General features: G+C 34.4%; 2 protein-coding genes and 1 long non-coding RNA gene across 6 annotated transcripts in view; 2 read left to right on the forward strand and 1 right to left on the reverse strand.

Annotated features, from left to right (window-relative positions):
• LOC143230926 (pyruvate dehydrogenase phosphatase regulatory subunit, mitochondrial-like) overlaps positions 1–4,454 on the reverse strand; it is a 102,884-nt gene extending 98,430 nt beyond the window's left edge. For 2 of the 4 annotated variants that reach the window (XM_076465252.1, XM_076465251.1), the window contains exon 1: positions 4,020–4,440. In XM_076465252.1, the coding sequence (XP_076321367.1) occupies positions 4,020–4,255 (236 nt within the window). In that variant the 5' untranslated portion in view covers positions 4,256–4,440. Of the gene's footprint in view, positions 1–4,019 lie in introns of all 4 variants that reach the window. The other 2 variants (XM_076465253.1, XM_076465254.1) reach the window with 2 other exon arrangements.
• Positions 4,455–7,999: 3,545 nt separating this feature from the next.
• On the forward strand, positions 8,000–11,074 carry LOC143230928 (uncharacterized). The gene is made up of 2 exons (XR_013016696.1): positions 8,000–8,425; positions 9,585–11,074. It is a non-coding gene; the product is annotated as an uncharacterized LOC143230928 (long non-coding RNA).
• Positions 11,075–13,696: 2,622 nt separating this feature from the next.
• On the forward strand, positions 13,697–15,647 carry LOC143230927 (uncharacterized). The gene has a single exon (XM_076465255.1). It carries the CDS (start codon positions 14,075–14,077, stop codon positions 15,083–15,085), a length of 1,011 nt encoding a protein of 336 aa, XP_076321370.1. The 5' UTR covers positions 13,697–14,074; the 3' UTR covers positions 15,086–15,647.
• The last annotated feature ends 3,673 nt before the right edge of the window (positions 15,648–19,320 follow it).

The raw sequence follows: 19,320 nt of genomic DNA on the forward strand, positions 1-19,320 counted from the left end.
GTTCCACAATTACTAATCTCACAAATTATTTATTATGTATATAATACAGTTTTTATGTTCTTAAATTGTTGAAGGATTATCAGCTAATGTTTTACAAGTGAAATTTCTCCGTTGTTCTTGATAAAATTTGTTACTGATTTATGTATTCATGTTCTAGAGTTACTACTCCCACAAATTATTTATTTATGTATTTATTCTTTTTGTTTTAATTCCAGGGTGCAACACAGCTCCAGCATCTGGTAGTAGACCAACATACTACCTATGAACACAACACTAGTATTAGTGACTTCCAAGATTGTATGGCAGAAGTGTTGAGAGAAAATTTAAAAAACAAACTAGTCAAAAATGGAAAATTAAGCATCATGATTGATGAAAGTACAGACATTTCAGTAAAGAAGAACCTTGTCAGCTACATCCGTGTACTAGAGATGGATCAGTTCGGTACAGTCACACCACAGACCTATTTCCTTGGAATCTATGAACTTTACAAAGCTAATGCTGAGAACATTTTTACAAAAGTCATTAGTATGTTATCAGAGAAGGGTATTGAAGTGAAAAATTTATGTAGTGTCAGCTCTGATGGTGCTGCTGTGATGATTGAGTCAAAGTCTGGGATAGTTACTAGACCAAAGCAATTTGTACCAGGTGTCCAAGCCACACACTGTATCGCACACAGACTAGCTTTGAGTTGTGCCACAGGAGCTGACAGCATACCATATCTTGTCAAGTACCAGGATATTATGAATTCCATCTTTAAGTTTTTTAAGTACTCGCCAAAAAATATGGCAACTCTGACTGCAGTGCAGAGCATTATCAATGCAGAAGAAAAGAGGTTTAAATAGATCTTTCACGCCATGTGGTTAAGTTTTGAAGGTGCAGTAGATGCACTGCTTTCCAACTACTCCAGCCTTGTGTCTGTATTTATGGAAGAGACCTCTGGTAAAGCTCTTAGCTTGTATAAACTCACCACTTCATTCAAATTTCTCTATGTGTCACATTACTTAGCTGATTTTTTGAAGCCATTAGCCATTTTGTCAAAAACATTTCAGAGGAAAAATCTTAATTTCTCTGAAGTTCACCCACTGCTTGCTTTAACTATTGAGTGTCTGGAGGAAATGAAACAAAAGAAATCTGGTGAAATGCTGTCAAAATTTCTGAACGAGGTGCCAGCTAAGCCTTAGTTAGATTCAGATGGACTGTACACTTTTCAGTTTGGTGGGCATACCATAAGAGATGGTGCAGTTCAAAGGTCGGAGGCAGAAAACATATGTGATAAGTTCACAGAAAATATGATAAGAAGTCTGAATGACAGGTTTTCAGATAATGATGATGCAGCTATTTTGACTTCCCTCACAAATTTGTTCAACCCACTGCTCAAAGACACAGACATTTCAGAAGACATTGACACAATCAATGATTATTTGTCAACCTTTGGCCACGAGGGAACAAAACAAGAATTGAAATCATTTTCAAAATTTGCTAGATCTACTTTTGAAAGTGGAAGCAAGTCTGTAACAGACATTAAAAGTTTCTACAGTAAAATACAGAGAGTCCTTTCCTGCAAGTACAGAACTGGCAGAGAGACTGCTGGTAGCTCCAGTTTCAACAGCTGATTGTGAGAGAGGTTTTAGTAAGCAGAATTTGATAAAAACGTGTCTGAGGAATTCAATGAGTACTACAAACCTGGAAAATATCATGTGTCTGTCAATAGATGGTCCAGACACTGGAAATTTTGATTTTAAACAAAATGACATGCTTCAAGGCATATATATATTTTTTCATTTTGTCATGAATTTGTGTTCAGATTTCCAGCATGAATGTTACTGAAACTTGTCAAGTTTAGTTTGGTTATGTTTGAGTGATGATATATATTTTATTAAGCAGGGCTCTCACTAGAGAGACTTGGGAGAAATGGTCTCCCAAAACAGACCAAACCTCACCCTTCGTAAGCTCAAGGAAAAGTCATCTTATACAGATTATATTATAGAAGAAAAGAATGCTATTGACTGTAAACTTTTCCATAATTTTGCCAAATTAGAGCAAAACTTCTCCCTGGTTTGAAAGTCTAGAGAGACCCCTGTTTAGCAGCATGTAAACCTCGACAGTTCCATTGTATCAAGGTGGCCATTTTTAAGAACGGGTAGGTGAAGTGGCTGGAGAACCCTTCGGTTTACGACCACGTCTTTTTTCTTTACTGTCTTTAGTCGGAGGAGGTCTATCAACCTCCATGGATCCTGCTCTGTGTCGGGTGGGCAGGTTTTTGTTATTGGAAGGGGAATCCAGTGACTGAGGACGCGAACGAATAATTGTTTTGTCTCTAGTGGTGGGAGAAAAAGATGTATCAGAAGAAATGCCTGTATTTGAAACTGAAGGACGTGGATCTTGAGGTTTGTTGGAAGGTATGGGAGGAACAGAGATAGGTGTGGAAGTCGATTCATCAACCTTTTTAACCACGAAGGTCAAAAGGCTTTTCATTTGTTTTGAAAACGATTCTCTTGGAGGCACAGAGAGATCTGTCTGCACTCCCACTGTAGTTGTGGAATGAAGTGCAGCAGCATATGTCCGAGATGGAGTTGTGGACAGCAATTTCCGAGCCTCAGGATAACTAATGTTATGTGTCGTTTTCAAATGCTGCACCTCTTTTTCCTCCAACCATTTTGGGCAAGAATGAAAGTAAGAGGGGTGAGAACCATTGCAGTTTATGCAATGTGGGTTCATGTCACAGTCATAGGCATCATGGTCCTTGCCTCCACAACGAGCACATGTCAGGGAACCACGACAGGATGTCTTTGAGTGGCCGAATCTCTGACATTGGAAACATCAAGAGGGTTTGGTATGTATGGCGAACCCTGCAAGTGAGATAACCTGCCTTGATGGTGGCAGGTGCACGTGGTAAATGTTAAAACAAGGGTATTTGTTGGCAGTGTAATTCCATCTTTGCGAGTGGAGATGCGCCTCACTGCAGAAACTCCTTGAGTGGAGAGACCAGCGAGATAGAATCTCTGACTCTGGAATGTTCTTCAAATCCCTCTCAACAATAACTCCTCGTGAAGAATTCAAGGTAGCATGGGGTGTAACCTCAATAGGTATATCCCCAATTGCCTTTGAATTCAAGAGGAGTTCACTGTGTTGGGATGTGGATTTTCAACCAATATGTCACCAGATCGAAGTTTCTTTAGTGATTTTGGAGAGCCAGCAAGTCCCTCTAGTCCCTTTTGAATAAAAAAAGGGGACATTTGCCCTAAAGGTTTTTCCGAAAGAGAATGTAATATAAAAAAATGAGGTACGTGTGTTACTGATGTTGAAGATTGCTGTTCTGAGTATTCAAAACGTGGTCGCTTACCCATTGACTGTTTTTTTTACAATTTTATTTAAATTTTTTAGAGGATCCATAGGAAAAAGAAAAAATTTCGGTATCCACTGACCCCACCCACCATGGAGCCCTACAAGGGGACGCACTACAAAGTCACGCAAGGACAATGCAGCAACGCCAGTGTTTCGTGAGCACTATACCCAAACACCAGCATCAGGCACAATGTCCACAACACCCGTTGAGAACTTCCAACACTGGTACTTGGTTGACTCTAGCCCAAGTGGACCAGCCGATTGACCCAAGGGGGGCCACCCAAAGGCCGCCCGTCTACAGGAATTCGAGGCCAAAGTGGTGTGTTAGGGTTGGACCCCTCAACCACCAGGATCCTCTCCTCCCCTTCACGGGTCGCCACGCACGGCAAACACGTGGGTGGATGTTTAGATCCCAGAGAAGGTAACCAGATAGAACAGAACCTTCCCTGGGAGGTCCCCTCACCACGTACAAAGAAATAGAGAAATTCTTTGGAACAATTATATATCAACAAGAACAATGAAAGGAAACAGTACAGTACAAGTCAAACAACATAGTAGGGAATGAAATAGACAAAAAGAGATTATCCAAATCTTAATGGAAATATAGGTGGGGAAAAGAAAGGAAATAGAAAAAGTAATATGTAAGACATAGAAAAGGAATAAATATAACTCACTTCCCTTTCTCTAGCAGTATACTGTCTGTCCACCCACGTTCTGCCAGATGATACAAGACTGAAGCGCCAGTTACTCCACCACCGCAAACAACAACCTGCTTTTCATTCGGAAATTTTTTACCACCTGTATCTGGTCGATTAACTTTAAATACGGTTGTGTACCGATGAATAGCCCGCCATAGCGAATAATGCATACTTAGTAGTCGTTTAGTGTCGAAAATGCATTTTCGCATCATTATGGCGTATACTCCTAGTTTATATAAAAAGATTTAAAAAACATGCACTACATCAACAGTTCTCACTTTTGTAAGCTCTGAAAAATTTTGCACTACCAATCAAATTGCTATGAACCTCCTTTCTCATTTGATAACAACAGTGTCACATGACACAAGCTATTTTAGTTCTAATGAAAAGGGCACTGAAGATCAGTTTATGTAATATTAAATGGCTTCAATCTTCGTTTAGCGCTCCTTTTTGGTAATGCATTATAATTTTCATATTTACTTTTCAACAATTATATCCTTTCTTTCAGACATTTTTAACATTATAAATAACATCTAAACGTTCTACATGTGTATAAAAATATTATAAAAAATGTAATTTCTAATGTAAATACAATTGTTGTCAGTTAATTTATAGCAATCTTTACCGAAACTTCTCAACACCCTTTATATACAAGTTTGTATATAAACATTAATGTAGGTCAGGGATGGGCAACATATTTTTCATAGTGGCCTCAACTGTGACTAATGAAAACAACATTGGCCACACTATCCAAAAACAAAAAGAAAGAAAGGTGTTAGTTTCATCAAAATAATAGCCTTCAATGTGAAAATTGATGGGGTTTTCATCAGCAAGTTTCGTGACATTTGGCTTAATATTTATGCTCAATAATTTTGTTTGTTTGGAAATTTCGCACAAAGCTACTCGAGGGCTATCTGTGCTAGCCGTCCCTAATTTAGCAGTGTAAGACTAGAGGGAAGGCAGGTAGTCTGCACCACCCACCGCCAACTCTTGGGCTACTCTTTACCAACGAATATTGGGATTGACCGTCACATTATACACCCCCACGGCTGGGAGGGCGAGCATGTTTAGGCCCATGCCGGGCCTATGCTCAATAAGCATCTTAGCTCTTCCTCTAAATTTATGTCAGTAAGCCAAGATCTGTATTTTGGCTTGAGGAAATCTAGCGAAGAAATGTTCACTCACACATCCATGTGGATGGATCCAAACATGGAAAATAATTTTGAAATTGCTATCTTTCAATTTGGAAGACTCTCATTTATCAGAATAGTGAGCTATATCTCTCTGATAGAACATTTTTTGCTTATCTTTTACGTGCTCTACACTTTGCGCAAGGTAAGCATCTTGTCTTGAAATCCATACTTATCCAAATACAAAAAAGATGTAATTTCCTTACTGAACTATCATAGGTTAAATTGAAATGGATCATGCAAATATTCAAATATAAATTTCAAAATTTTAAGCTGGAGAAACGCCCCCCAGTGGCTCAGCGGCATGTCTACGGACTTACAACGCTAAAAACCGGGTTTCGATACCCGTGGTGGGCAAAGCACAGATAGCCCATTGTGTAGCTTTGTGCTTAATTCAAAAAACAAAAAAACAGCTAGAGAAACTTAATTTAAATTTTTGAGATATATTTTGACTGTGGACTTAGTTGCAAATTATTTACCTTTTGAAGAATATCATGTTTTATTTTTGAATCATAATTCTCCAACAGAGTTTCAATGACCCCAATCATTATTTCTTTTACTGGTTCAACATCAGAAAATGATTTCTTTTTTGAGCTAGAATCCAAACTACTATAATGTAGTCACATTATAACGCCCCCACGGCTGAAAGGGCGAGCATGTTTGGTGCGACCGGGATTCGAACCCACGACCCTGGGATTACGAGTCGAACGCCTTAACACGCTTGCCCATGCCGGGCCAAAACGTTGCACAATAAAAATATGTTTGCAAGCATGTGCAAAACAACGCACACTCGATAACAAACATTTAGACTGACGTTAAAAAATTGGGTGAGTCTGCGGCAGTGAGAAAGCGTGCGACATTAGTGATGACGTGAGGCAGTGCGGTTGCTGATTGCCAAATTTGCGATAAAAAATAAATGATGGAAAAAGTTGATTCCTAAACTCGAGTTGGCCACAACTGTGCTATCCACTGGCAACATGTGGCCATGGAGTTGCCCACCCCTGTTGTTGGTACTACTACGTTCTCACAAGTCAAGGTCGTAGAGCCTCATTCACGAGCGCTGCAGTAAACTTCCACTTGAGAACGCGTATCAGTTAGGCAGCACTCGCTACCTATGTATAAATGACTCGAATTGTTTATCAAAATGATATTTTAAATATCTTCTCAATACTACAGAGGGCTTCCTTTTTTAACAATATCAATGTAACGACTGAGTCACGAGCTTGAAAGCATCTGTAAATACCACAAAAACACACAGCCTCATTGTATTCAGAACTTTATTATAAATAAAACCTTCCTATATCTATATCAATGCCAACGAGTTAGTAGGTATGGTATTTGCATCATCCCTACATAAAAGCAGAGACAATAACGTTATAACAATATAACTGTTGAATCACAACTGAGTTTATCCTATCTTTGTCTATTAACATTCTACTACACCGTATATCTGTGCTATTATGTTAGATGATGCAAAGCCATCCTCACTATCTTGTTTGCATTATTTTTGAAGGATTGATACCAGACATCCCTAAATTCACTTCTTTCTTTTGGAAAAGTTTTTCTTTACTTTTATAATACACGAGCTGACACTTTTCCCCACAGTTCATGGTTTATAAACTCAAAATGCATACATTGATACAGCAACTTTGAATTAAAATTTAAAACATTTATCACACAAAAATGCCCGAATTTTATATCATAGCAAACAATCAACAAGTGCTTGGTTCTTCGAAAAGCTATTCTCGAGAAGTGTAACCGTTTAAACCAAACCTTGATTTTTCAAGAAGTAACTCATATCTCACCCCATATGCAATTGTAAAACGCTGCACGAAACTACTACATAAAGATAATTGACGAATCTCATTTCATAACAAAAGCCAATATAGATAGTTATCAACAGACGTCACACCAATGCCCATAATATCTTTCGCCACTATCTTGAAGGTTAAAGTTTGTCAGAAAAACGGATAGGTGGAGCGTGAAGAGAAGTTTAATATTATAGAATAATCACTAATCATATATATGTGTAAAAACGGCTCGTTTGGGTTGAGAAAATTTTTTACGCAGAGGAGCGAACAACGTTTCGACCTTGACGATGACCAAAAAAGGTCGAAACGTTAATATTTCAAATAAAAGTGATTAAATTATCACAAATCTTAATCCATAAATACACCGTTTTTCATAATTAGTGACACTTCCGTTATAAACCAATACATTGTTGTTTTGAATTAAGCACAAAGCTAAACAATGGGCTATCTGTGCTCTGCCCACCACGGGTATCGAAACCCGGATTTTTGCGTGTAAGTCACAGACATACCGCTGAGCCACTGGGGGGGGCAAACCAATACAGAATAGTTTATACAGCACCGTCTTCTATGCTCTTTAATACCTCAAAAGATGTATTTGAATATTGATTTTTCCAGCATAACTGCGGGACAGCAGTAAGCCTTCGGATTTACAACGCTAAAATCAGGGGTTCGATTTCCCTCAATGTATGTTATAATAAAATACGAACACTCTTTCATATCCATTTTAGGATGTGTATTATTATATCGAAGTCAGTGAAGGAAACTGATTGGCTGTAGCAGATATCAAAGACATATAATATAAAATTCACATGTGTGAATATTTATATTTAACAGTGTTTTAATTATAATAAATAAACACCTAGCGTTTTCTAAAAAAAATCATAATAAAAAATTAATTCATATTGAGGGAGGGCCTTTAAATCGGTGGGAGGGGTATGTCTTCATCTGGCACAGGACATTCGTAAAATAATAAATAATTCACCAATGAGAGAAAAGCTATATTGATCGTGACTGACTTGCATTTTGGTTATCCCAGATTAACCATTATAGTTTGTTCCAGATCCAAACAAACATTGCTGCCATGCAGTAGTACAGCGGTACGTCTGCGGCCTTGCAGTGGTAGAAAACAGGTTTCGATACGTGTGATGGGCAGGGTGCATATAGCCCATTGTGTAGCTTTGTACTTAACTTCAAACAAACGTTACAGTAAAGTTTACTCTCGCCGTTTTGCCACTGGTAACTACGTTTTACGAATTTTTGAGTTATGCGCTTGTGAATATGACCTTACGAAACTATACGCACGCCTATCATGATTCAAGTTGGATATATAGTCATGTCAACAGTGTTAATAGGAAGAGTACCTAACTGACGAAACACGAGAGTAAGAAAGTATTTAAAATTAACTTCTACTGATTACCATGTTGATTACACATACACAAAGTGGGAAATGTTTGACCTAACTCTGTATTTTGTAATAGAAAAATAATTATGCTTATGTACTTACACTGCAGCTACTTTAGGAATTATAATGTTTTCTATATAGGCTGCATTAGCATTTTGTGGCTTGAAATTGTCACATGTCCCAAGAACCCCCTATATCATTAGCATGCTTCTGCATGGTGACTTCATACAATATATATTGGTTTCTGATGTCACAAGTTATACCCCTTCCTTCAAACATCCTATTGCATGAAGTTGTTACAAATTAAATGGTCTTAATGACCTTCTGAAACCAGTGTGATACACAATAAAACTTTCATATATCATTAATAACTTACCCAGAATGCCCCTCTTCAATGGCTCTTTACTATCACTGGGCCAATAATGCTAAAAATAAGGTTTCAATACTAATGGTGGCCAGAACATAGTCAATTTTGTATCTTTGTGTTTAATATCTCAAACCAAATTAATTACCCAACATACTTCACTAAAATAATGTTAATAGAGACTAGTCTAGAAATAAATAAATATTAACAGTATGTGCATGAGATTAGTCAATGGATTGATCTCATAATGGAGAAATAATTTTGGCTATAATATATGAATTGTGCCCTCATGAATTTTAGCAAGCTTTTACCAAACAGTAAAATTCTGTTGTACATAAAAAAATCAAATGTGTTCATAATGTTCTTGTACAAGAGAAATGTCTGTGAATTGACAAATCAGCTTGATTTAGACTGTGACATGATGGTGTTTATTTGAAGAATAAAATATGTTTATCTATTCTACAGTATGCATGTTGTATCTATGTATCCTCTACAACCTCCTAAATATGTATCTAAAGTTTCTTTCAGCTTCCCTGTACACTACATTTGATAATTTCTTTATTCTAGCACCAACTGTTGTGAAATCATTAACGTAGGGTAACATGAAACATTGATAACTCTGACACCAAATTTATAATAACATGTTGAATGGTACTGTGTACAGGGTAGAGGCATACACACTTTCATCCCAACCTGTACATCTAAGGTTAAAACACATTATTTTAGTGAACTGCATTGCATATTCTACTTTTCAAATACTATTTTCTTCAACAGAAAAGAAAGCAAACCTCTGATTTAATCAACCCTGACTGGACCCCATCTCATGCTTAAAGAAGGGACAAAAAGAAAGAAAATAAAACTGTGCTGCAGAGGCATTACTAGAACATTTTCAAGATGGTGAAAATATAAGAAAAATCCTTGGTCTTTAGAAAATACAGAAGTGATCTGAAAATGTGGCAAAATACATACAGGAGTCTAGTGACTTACAATAGAAAATATGGAATTGAGAGAAATGGTGTTGAGAATAGAATCCATCCTAGAACCATTCAAAGAAAATGGGGAAAAGTTAAACATTAAATAGGAATGGCCTATTCAATATTAATGTAAATATTTCAGTCTTTATCACAACATATCTTAGAAACCAGTAAAAGTGCCTTGCTATAATACCAGAAATATTCTGATGAAATTGAAGTTGAATCGATGTTTACAGAAACTAGGATATTGGTTCAATGTTTCTACCAGTTATGTATAAAAAAAACTTAACAGGGTAATATATGTTATGATTTTAAGTTAAGAAGATTCATATTATAGTCTTCCCCTCGTGGGATTTAGCAGATAGCTCGATGTGAGAAAACACACATTCATATTATAGTCAGAATGTGAAGAGTTACACACATCTTTGCCCATGGAATTCAAGAACTATTGTGGATTAAAAACGTAAATTATTATTATTACCTGCTTTCAAATTTTATAGGCAGATCATTAAATCTATTAGCATGAGCCAAAACATAGAATAATTATAAACACCACAATACAATTAAATTTGTATTTGGAATAACACTACATAAAAATATCATTTCTTTCAAAAAATAGGAAAGAAAAAGCTATTGATAATATTATGACTGAAAATTGTGGACTTTGAAATCTTTTGCCAGGATATATTACTCTGGCTGGCAGAGAATTTGATATTAAAGAAAGTGTTGGAATGATATGTGCAGAATGTGAAATTATACAATTTCACAAAACTTAAAATAACACCTATAACCATTGGAATTAGAATCTACAAGAAAAACTGCTCAGAGTAAAATTCATGTTAATGTTGTAACTGATCTCTTAGAAAAAAGTACACTATACTTAAAAGCACACTGCCAACTGATTATTCTTACTGCAATCCTGATGAAGTTCTAATCATTGATCAAATTGTTGCTGTGTGTTGTGCATCATCAAACTTGTGTGATTCAGTAGTGCCATTTTATTGAGAAAGATCCAACTGTATGCAAATATTCGAGACAAAACTGCACATATATTTATAGTAAACTGTGTTATAAAATATTAAAATAACTATTGTCTTCAAAACAGTCTAATGAACTCTTACAAGGTAAAATTTATAGCTTTTACAAGCTTGAAGAACTGAGGTTTTGGCAGAAATATTTCTTGATGGAAGATAAAATTCCTGAAAATGATAAAATGTATACCTCTAACTATGTGCAGCATGTATGTAATGTTCAAACTGACATTGTAATAAATTTGAATAATCACTTTTATTATTATTGAATGAAGTGCTGCAGTAACTGTATCTCTCATTCTTGGAAGTTTTCAACATTCATAGCATTACCACAGTTTCTTTAATACACTCTTGAATTTAATACAATAAAAGTATAGCCATTTATATGAACAGTTTTGGTAGCTATGTCCAACTACATACAAAGTATCCTTGTACAGTTAGCAACAAATGCATATCAAATGTTCAGTTTCTGTTGATGTATTACAAGAAACAGCTGACATCAAATCTGAAACTTGACTTCATTATGTGTATGCTTCAGGTAATAATTGTGAATAAATTTTACCTATCAAATTCAACACCATATCCTTACAGAAATCATTGCCAATGTTAATGTACTATAGTTTGTAGTTAAGCACAAAACTGCACAAAGAGTTATCTGTACCATATTCACCACAGGTATCAAAATGCAGTTTCTAACATTGTAAGTCTGCAGACATATTTGCAATTGGATGGCAATGTGCTATGAAACTATAAATTTGTACATAATACAAGATCACAAAATTATACTTGTGATAAGATATTATTATCTCGTGAGTTGGATAATTCACGAGAAATACTTGGAAGTGGAAACCCAATCTGCTGAGGATCCTGGAATTGTGTTAAGACTACTTCCAGAGGACAGTAATACTGGAGCCATCAGTGAATTCACTCAATGATGTGTGTAGAAAGAACATGCACAGTGAGGGGTTGGCCAGTTACAAGAGACAAGAGAGCATTCCATCTGTACACAAGAGGTATCAAAAATGAAAACCACCAAAAACAGTTTAGTATAGGTTTTTTCTTTCTCGTTTGTATTAAGATTGATCAAGGAACTTCACAATACAGGAAGAGAGTAGTTTTGTATGATATATTTTAATATTGTAACTTGATGGTTAGTTAGGAGGCATATGATGTTACGATAAGCCTAGAAAATTCTAAGCTGACATCAAATTCTTCCTTTGTATTCAGAGCAAGATTATAACTGCACAATAGTTGTAAAGATTGTATAGCTATTTTCAAGATAGAGTTAAATTACTCATGCAATGTTTTCTTAAAGTTTGGACCTGTGTTTGTTAATGCATTTATGGAGTTGTAATGTACAAGCAAGTTGATCTCATATTAATCCCAGTATCGTTGGTGAGTTCTGAACATTATTTGTAACATAGCCATACAACAATTTATGACAGCGTATAAGTGTTCAATCTTATATAAATATTTGAGGAGGAAAAAAAACCCAACTAATTTGTGATGATTACAGTGACTGAACATTAAACTATTTCCATAATATAATTTAACAGAGTTCACCAATGAAAGAGCATTACAGTACTACTATGTGAAAACAATAATCTTTTCCACAGGTAAGTCATGTGATTCTTTGAGAAACCACCCAAAATGGCCAACAATCACGCGAGAAATGCACGTGTGGTGCCAAGAGGAAAATACTATTATTTTGCTAATGTATTGCTACGTTTTATCAGTGAGACACTACTCCTACTTATATACTGAGTTTTTAAGCTTTAATTACAGGAGCTGCCTTAAATCTAAAAATAATACTCATTTTTCACCATCAGGTACGGAGCTTTCACAAAACATCACATGTACTTTTACATAGATGAACCATTTTCACTAAAATTTTCACACTACTGGTTATTGATTTCTCTAGACCAGGGATTCTTAACCAGGGGTGCCCGCACCCCTAGGGGGTGCGAAGATGATTCCCAAGGGGTGCGAAGATGCCCATGAATAATTAAAGCAAATCTATATTTTTACATAAGAGTATGCTTTATATTTCTCCAGGGGGTGCGAGAAATGATTACTGATTTGAAAGGGGTGCAAACACTGAAAAAGGTTAAGAACCGCTGCTCTAGACGAACCGCAACGTGAGTGTCTTATCGATCGTTCTAGAATCCAACCATGACAAACATATTAATAAAAAATATATTCACTGTGGTAAAATAAATAATAATATGAAGTAACTAAAAGTATTTCTTCTTCTTCTTCCCCATCTATATAAGATCCTTATATGACAGAAAAAAATTTAACATTATTTTTGAAATCTTCGTGGGCTGAATTATGGGAAATCCGTTATTCAAACCAAAACAACTTTGAAGAAATTTAAATTCACAAGCCTGTGTAATTAAATAATATAAAATAAAATAGAAATTTGACACTTTCCATGGGTTGTTAGGTGGATATTACTTAACTTGTTAAAATTATTTAACACGTTTGAATCTGTTTATGTTTCAGATAATAACAACCAATAACGAAAACTATCAACAGGATATGTTTACGTTCAAAACATGTTTGTATATTTTTTTCTTATTGACGCATTAAAGAGGACCTACTTTACGTCATTCTACGTCAGAATCACGAGTGAAGTTTCGAATGGGTTTACAGTTTCAGATCTGAATTTATTGTCCAATCTATACGAACGTTAAAACCTGTTTTTCCTGACTTCCCGAACGGTTAGAACTTTCCAGAGAAGTGTGACGTTAATAGCAGTAGGAAAGACGTTGTCGCTTTCAGCCAATTAATTACTTGGAAAATGACGTATTCAATACATTTAGGTTTACGCCAAAGAAACAAGTATTTTGTCGATGTAGAAAATAGTTTCGAAATTTTGAAAAGTACGTAACAATGCTAGTATATATGGTTAAAATCATATTAGGTAAATTACTAAGCACTAAACCCATACATGGGCAAAAAAGAAAACATAAGTGGTACTTATTTGTTAATATTAGTTTTACTACAAATAACACCATTTGGGTGCATTGATACATTAAAGCGGTAGATACTTTGTGCCTTGCATTTTCATCGCAGTTGTGATTTTGATTTGAAGAGAAAGGGTAGTCAGTGGTGTGGTTGTATTAGTTGCTGGTTATACAAGGTTTATTCCCAGTTTGGTTTGAAAAACGATTTTACTACCACAACGGCTTCAATTCAAGATTTCGGAGATTTGGACGGTCTGGATCTTGCACCATGTCCGTCTTGGCTTGTAGATATGGAGCCTGTACAATGTGATGACGGTTTACGTTCAGAGCTTGATGACGTCTCCTTTGACCTGCCATACAGTAAGTCTATTTGTCCTCTCGAATTAACACAAGACCATGTACCTGAACTGGCTGAACTCAGTACGCCAGAACTGTCCTTTAATTTGCAAGAGTTAATTAATGTGAACAATAGTCAAGTTGACGAATTAAGTGACTCAGTATCTCTACTTTCATATATTCCGAAAGGTGCAAAACCTGCTGAATTTCAAGACAGTTCCAGCTGTCAGGTAGATCTTTCCGAACTCCTCAGCGCTGACCAGTTAACAAGTGAGTCGCAGCTTTCTAGCAACAACTTGTCCAGTTTACTGGGTATGCCTCAACAGAACGATTTATATAGAGTTGAAGCGAGCCTCGTAAATTCCACTGAGGATCAGTTTTTCAGTCAACAACCTCTTAACGTTGAAAGCAATATCCTGTCTAATTCTAAGCATCTTTCTATTAAAGAGCAAGAATTAAAAACAACTATCCCGACAGTCGTAAAACTAAAAGAGGAGCGGGTAGACAACACTACTAACTGCTATCGTAACGGCACGTTTTCCGAAAAGCAGCAACTTGATCAAGACGGTGATACTAATAGTAGTTTTGGCTTATCTACCGAATTTAGTACATTAGCAGAAGACGTTGAGATCAGGAGACAGAAGTCATGTGGTATTAGTATAAAATCAACATTCAAGAACAAAGGCAAGAAAAATATTGATAAAAGCAGTGAAGAGTACAGAAAACGTAGAGAACGGAATAACATTGCAGTCCGAAAGTCTCGAGAGAAGGCGAAACGCCGGGCAAACTTGACCAACCAGAGAGTAAATGAACTCTTACGAGAAAACGAGGCTTTGTGGAGTCGTATAGATCTTTTATCAAAGGAGTTGAGTGTTCTTAAGACATTGTTGAAAAATGTGGGATTAAGTGTAGATAACTTAGACCCAGAATTAAGACGTAAATTGGAGGTAGATAAATATTTATAACTAATACAGCATTTACCGTCTTCATATGTGGTGTTACTAGTTGTAAATAGCTATATATAATATATATGATTATTGAACAAGCCTTAGGAACATTAGTGATCATGAGCATTGCAATTCTTTTCAAATGCGTCCAAAAATACTACTGTTTGTCTTGTAGATATTTGTATATTGCTTCTGGTTTACAAAAATATTTTAGAAATCAAAGTACTCTCCAATTTTATTATAGAGTCGATAGAAATGTATTATATAACTATCAGAAGTATTGTAATAAATACAATTTCCTTTACAATGTCCATTTGATTTTGGTTACTGCAGAGACCAGGAAAAAATACCTTTGCAAAACAATAGTACAGTGGCCTAGTATTATCCTCAAAATATGCAATATAATTGAAATTTGTTTTCAGAAACTAATGTTAAAACGTGCAGTTTGTACTGGTTATTCAACAAGAATACCGACTGTATTTCCTGATATCTGTTAACAGTATTGAGCAAAATGCCTTCTATTTGTGACAGAAGAATGCCACAAATGTACTGTTAATAAAATAAATGTTATTAATATGCACTTCTTACTGTCACATGTTATTTCTAAAATTTAGATGTTTCATTTTAACGTAGTTAATTTAAGATCAGATATAGACAAGAACATTAAATGTTTTTTTTTTAAAGTTGTGTATCAAATTGTGATTTGGTTTCAGATAGTGGGCTTCTGAACAGTACATTTATAAGTAATATAACATTTCTCTCTATGTTTTCTTGAGTTATAGTAATAGTTTAATGAATCAAGTGTCATGTAATGGGAAATTTTTGTCCCATCAGTCTTTCCTACATGTTGTCAGGTTGAATGTGACAAATTACATTTTGTTACAGATTTCAACTGAAGTATACATTCAGTTCATTATTAAAATGATGCAATATGAGTACTTACTCCACAGAAATCATCATTAATAGCTTTGAATGTGTGTTTTAATAGTTATAGTAATAGTTAAATAATATGGACTTTCTTCATAGGTAGGTCCATTAATCTTGTTCAGTATTTCTATATTAAGCTCAAAGAAAATACACTGAAGAGCTACAATGTTGGCAGTTTAGTTACTACTTTAATAAAACCAAAGATACAAGTATATATTATAATGGTGACTTTCAACTAATCAAAATCAATGAAGAATTGTAAAAAAAAAACCAACCAGTACTGTACAACTCACTACAAGTTGTAACTTGATTTTGAAAACAGGAATTTTAAACAGTAAATAAAATTATAAAGCAATTTTCATATTTTCACCACTATTTCATTGAAATAATCATATAAAGTTTTCAAGCTCACACAATAAAGTAAAAAACAAACAAACCGTAACTTGACTGAAAAACAATTTCAACCTTATTGATGTATATATTTTGTACATATATCAATGGTCCCCAGTTAATCTTATTGTGCCGTTTGTTACAAACAAAAGATATTTTGCTTAAAAAGTGTTGCAGGTGAAACATGGCCAGTTAATTATCACCAATTATTTTTAAGAGTAATATGAGAATAGAATGGAAGGAAAAAGAGTAAAGGCAGTGTTAGGTTTAATGATTTATCATAACATGAAACAGTATTAGTTAACCTAAAAGTTCTCCAATGTTACCTAGATGAATTGTTAATAAGTAGTTTAATGCAGTGTATGAGGTTACAGGCATTACCTAGAACAGTTGTTTACAATATGTTATTTGCTGGCTTGCTACAGATCTTTATGGAAAGGTTGCATAAATATAGAAACTTTGAAAATAAGCAGAAACATACAGATTAAAAATAAGATTTAGGTGGTGTGTGAATAAAAATTTTGAAAATCACTGAATCATGCTCTTGATATATAATATATTAAATATATATATAAAATAGGTTAGAATAAATATGCTCATTATGTGATAGACTGTGATTAATTTAAAGGAAAATACATATCCTGGAACTTAAAATTACCATCAAATTACTTCATATTTACATATGTTTAAAAATAAGGAAGTACTGAAAGTTAACATAAAAACTTGCACCAGAAACGTTTTATATTTGCTTATAACAATGTGGCTTCATTCTCTCTTAGTGCATAATCACTTTGTTTAAATTCTTCCTTTAGATCTTAACAGAATTTCATATTAAGTGTGAAATGAAAATTACTAAGATTTATATCTGATGACCTTAATATGCTAAATCTGAACCATTACCTGATATCTGTCAAAATTAACAAACATTGACAATATTTTTTACAGACATGCATAAAAAAAAAGTACAAAAATACTTCTTGAATACAAACTGCCACACAAAAAAATTTCAGCATATAAACTTACCTAAATGGTAAATGAGACATAAGATCTATGGACATAGTTACTGGACAATGAAAAAAAACTTTTGTCCACTTTCAAGTTTGATTAGACCATGGTTGATTCCCACCTTTTTCAAGCTTGAGAGATGTGTCCATCTAAGAAACGAGTTAAATACAGTAACCAAATTGTAGCTCCAATAAAAGTGCAAATTTTGTGTAGAGAACACTTAACGTGGAATATAAATATATGTAAAAAAAACCAACTGTTTCTCAACATAAGTGTCAATGAACTGTTTATGTTTAACTGGACTTACATTTACATCAGGAATTTTAAAACTTATGTATTACTATAAAAAAAATCAAGTTATATAATAATGTAATAATATATTTTACTTTTACAATATATACAAGTAATAAAAATAATTGTAAAATGATGTAGGGATGACACTGCCAAAACTTACACAAGAATAGAGGAACGATACAGCTACACATAGATCATTTCTACAAGATTTTCAGTATTGAAGTGGTTATGGCATCTGTCAGTTGATCAGCCTTGTAGTGAGAGAGTTGTGGTCCAGATATTTTCAGTCAACCTGGTTTTCCTTGAATGAAAGTCCTAGGATCTTAGTTACACTACATTGATGCAGTCAGGAATACATAATTTCCAACTGCAGGAATACTGTATATCATAGTGTAACATCAAATTTTGATATTGAAATTCATGTGGGGTTGGTCAATGTGTAGCTCAATCATCCCTATATTTTTGTTTGTACTATTTTTGGTGCTATAATTCCTTCATCATTTTATATTTACAAAACGATTTTTCTCCTGACTGAAAGTTATTGTATTCTATGAATCTGTTTAATAAAATTTAATATTATATGTATTGATATTTTTTACAGACATGATACAGAGTTGGCTCCCTAAAGACACCAACTCCATATTTTTCAAAGCATTGAGTATTCTCCATGTTGCAGCCATTTAATGGATGGTGATTACTGTTTTACACTGTACTTAAGTTTTTTAAAGGAATGCCATATTTATTTTAGAATACTAACTTCAAGAGGGTAATGATAACACAGAATAAATTAGAATTATGACTAGGTGCTGACAACATGCACTGCTCAGAAACACTTAGAGTGGATTTGAGTTTCAATGAAGTTTGTGATAAAGTAGTTGTAGAGTTATCTTGACTGAAACAAGAAAAAGAAACGTGAACAATTTGTGGGTTGGCCAATTTTTGTTTTGGTATCTTACCTTGTTCCTGGGCATGTTGGGTAGATATAAAACGAAAAAGAGTGGCAGTTATCTTTTAAAGTAAATCTCTGTCATTGTTGATTCTGTAGTTTTCATTTTTGTGTTATGCCTATTGAATGCCTTGGCCATACCTACATATAGTCTACTGATTATATGATACAAATAACACTTTCAAGCATCGTATAAGTTCAGAAAGGTACATTATTATATTATCATAAGTTATACACTAAACATAAGTGCCCTAGAATATTTTTGTTGTCTAAATGAAGATAATTAAGTTACATTCTAATAAAAAATCACCAAACATGCATTTTATCAAAGAACATAATCCATAATCATAATTATTTTTCATTGTGTAAAGTTCATTGTACTAATATAGCAACCAAATTCTATATACCTTATTATACCAGACATGTAAACTTGTATTTTTACTTTAAACTTTTCAGTTTAATACCATTTTATTTCTAGCTTTTACAACATAAGTAGGTAAATGTTTTTAATATTTACATACTGTGATTAAATCAGAAACTTTGAACTGAAATAGAAGAAACTGGAAAAATATTTTTTCACAATTTTAACATTAAACACACAGTGGTAAATATTAAGGTTTGGGTTTGATATGAAAGGGTAGTGAAGAAAACATACTAACAAATGACATTTTGAAAAGGTTTAGTTATCATC

The sequence above is a fragment of the Tachypleus tridentatus genome, chromosome 10 (genome assembly GCF_004210375.1).
Source record: "Tachypleus tridentatus isolate NWPU-2018 chromosome 10, ASM421037v1, whole genome shotgun sequence".
Classification (NCBI taxonomy): Eukaryota; Metazoa; Arthropoda; class Merostomata; order Xiphosura; family Limulidae; genus Tachypleus; species Tachypleus tridentatus.

Bases quoted from the DNA above. Each gene is read 5' to 3' on its own strand.
- LOC143230927 (XM_076465255.1), top strand. From the start codon at position 14,075: ATGGAGCCTGTACAATGTGATGACGGTTTACGTTCAGAGCTTGATGAC.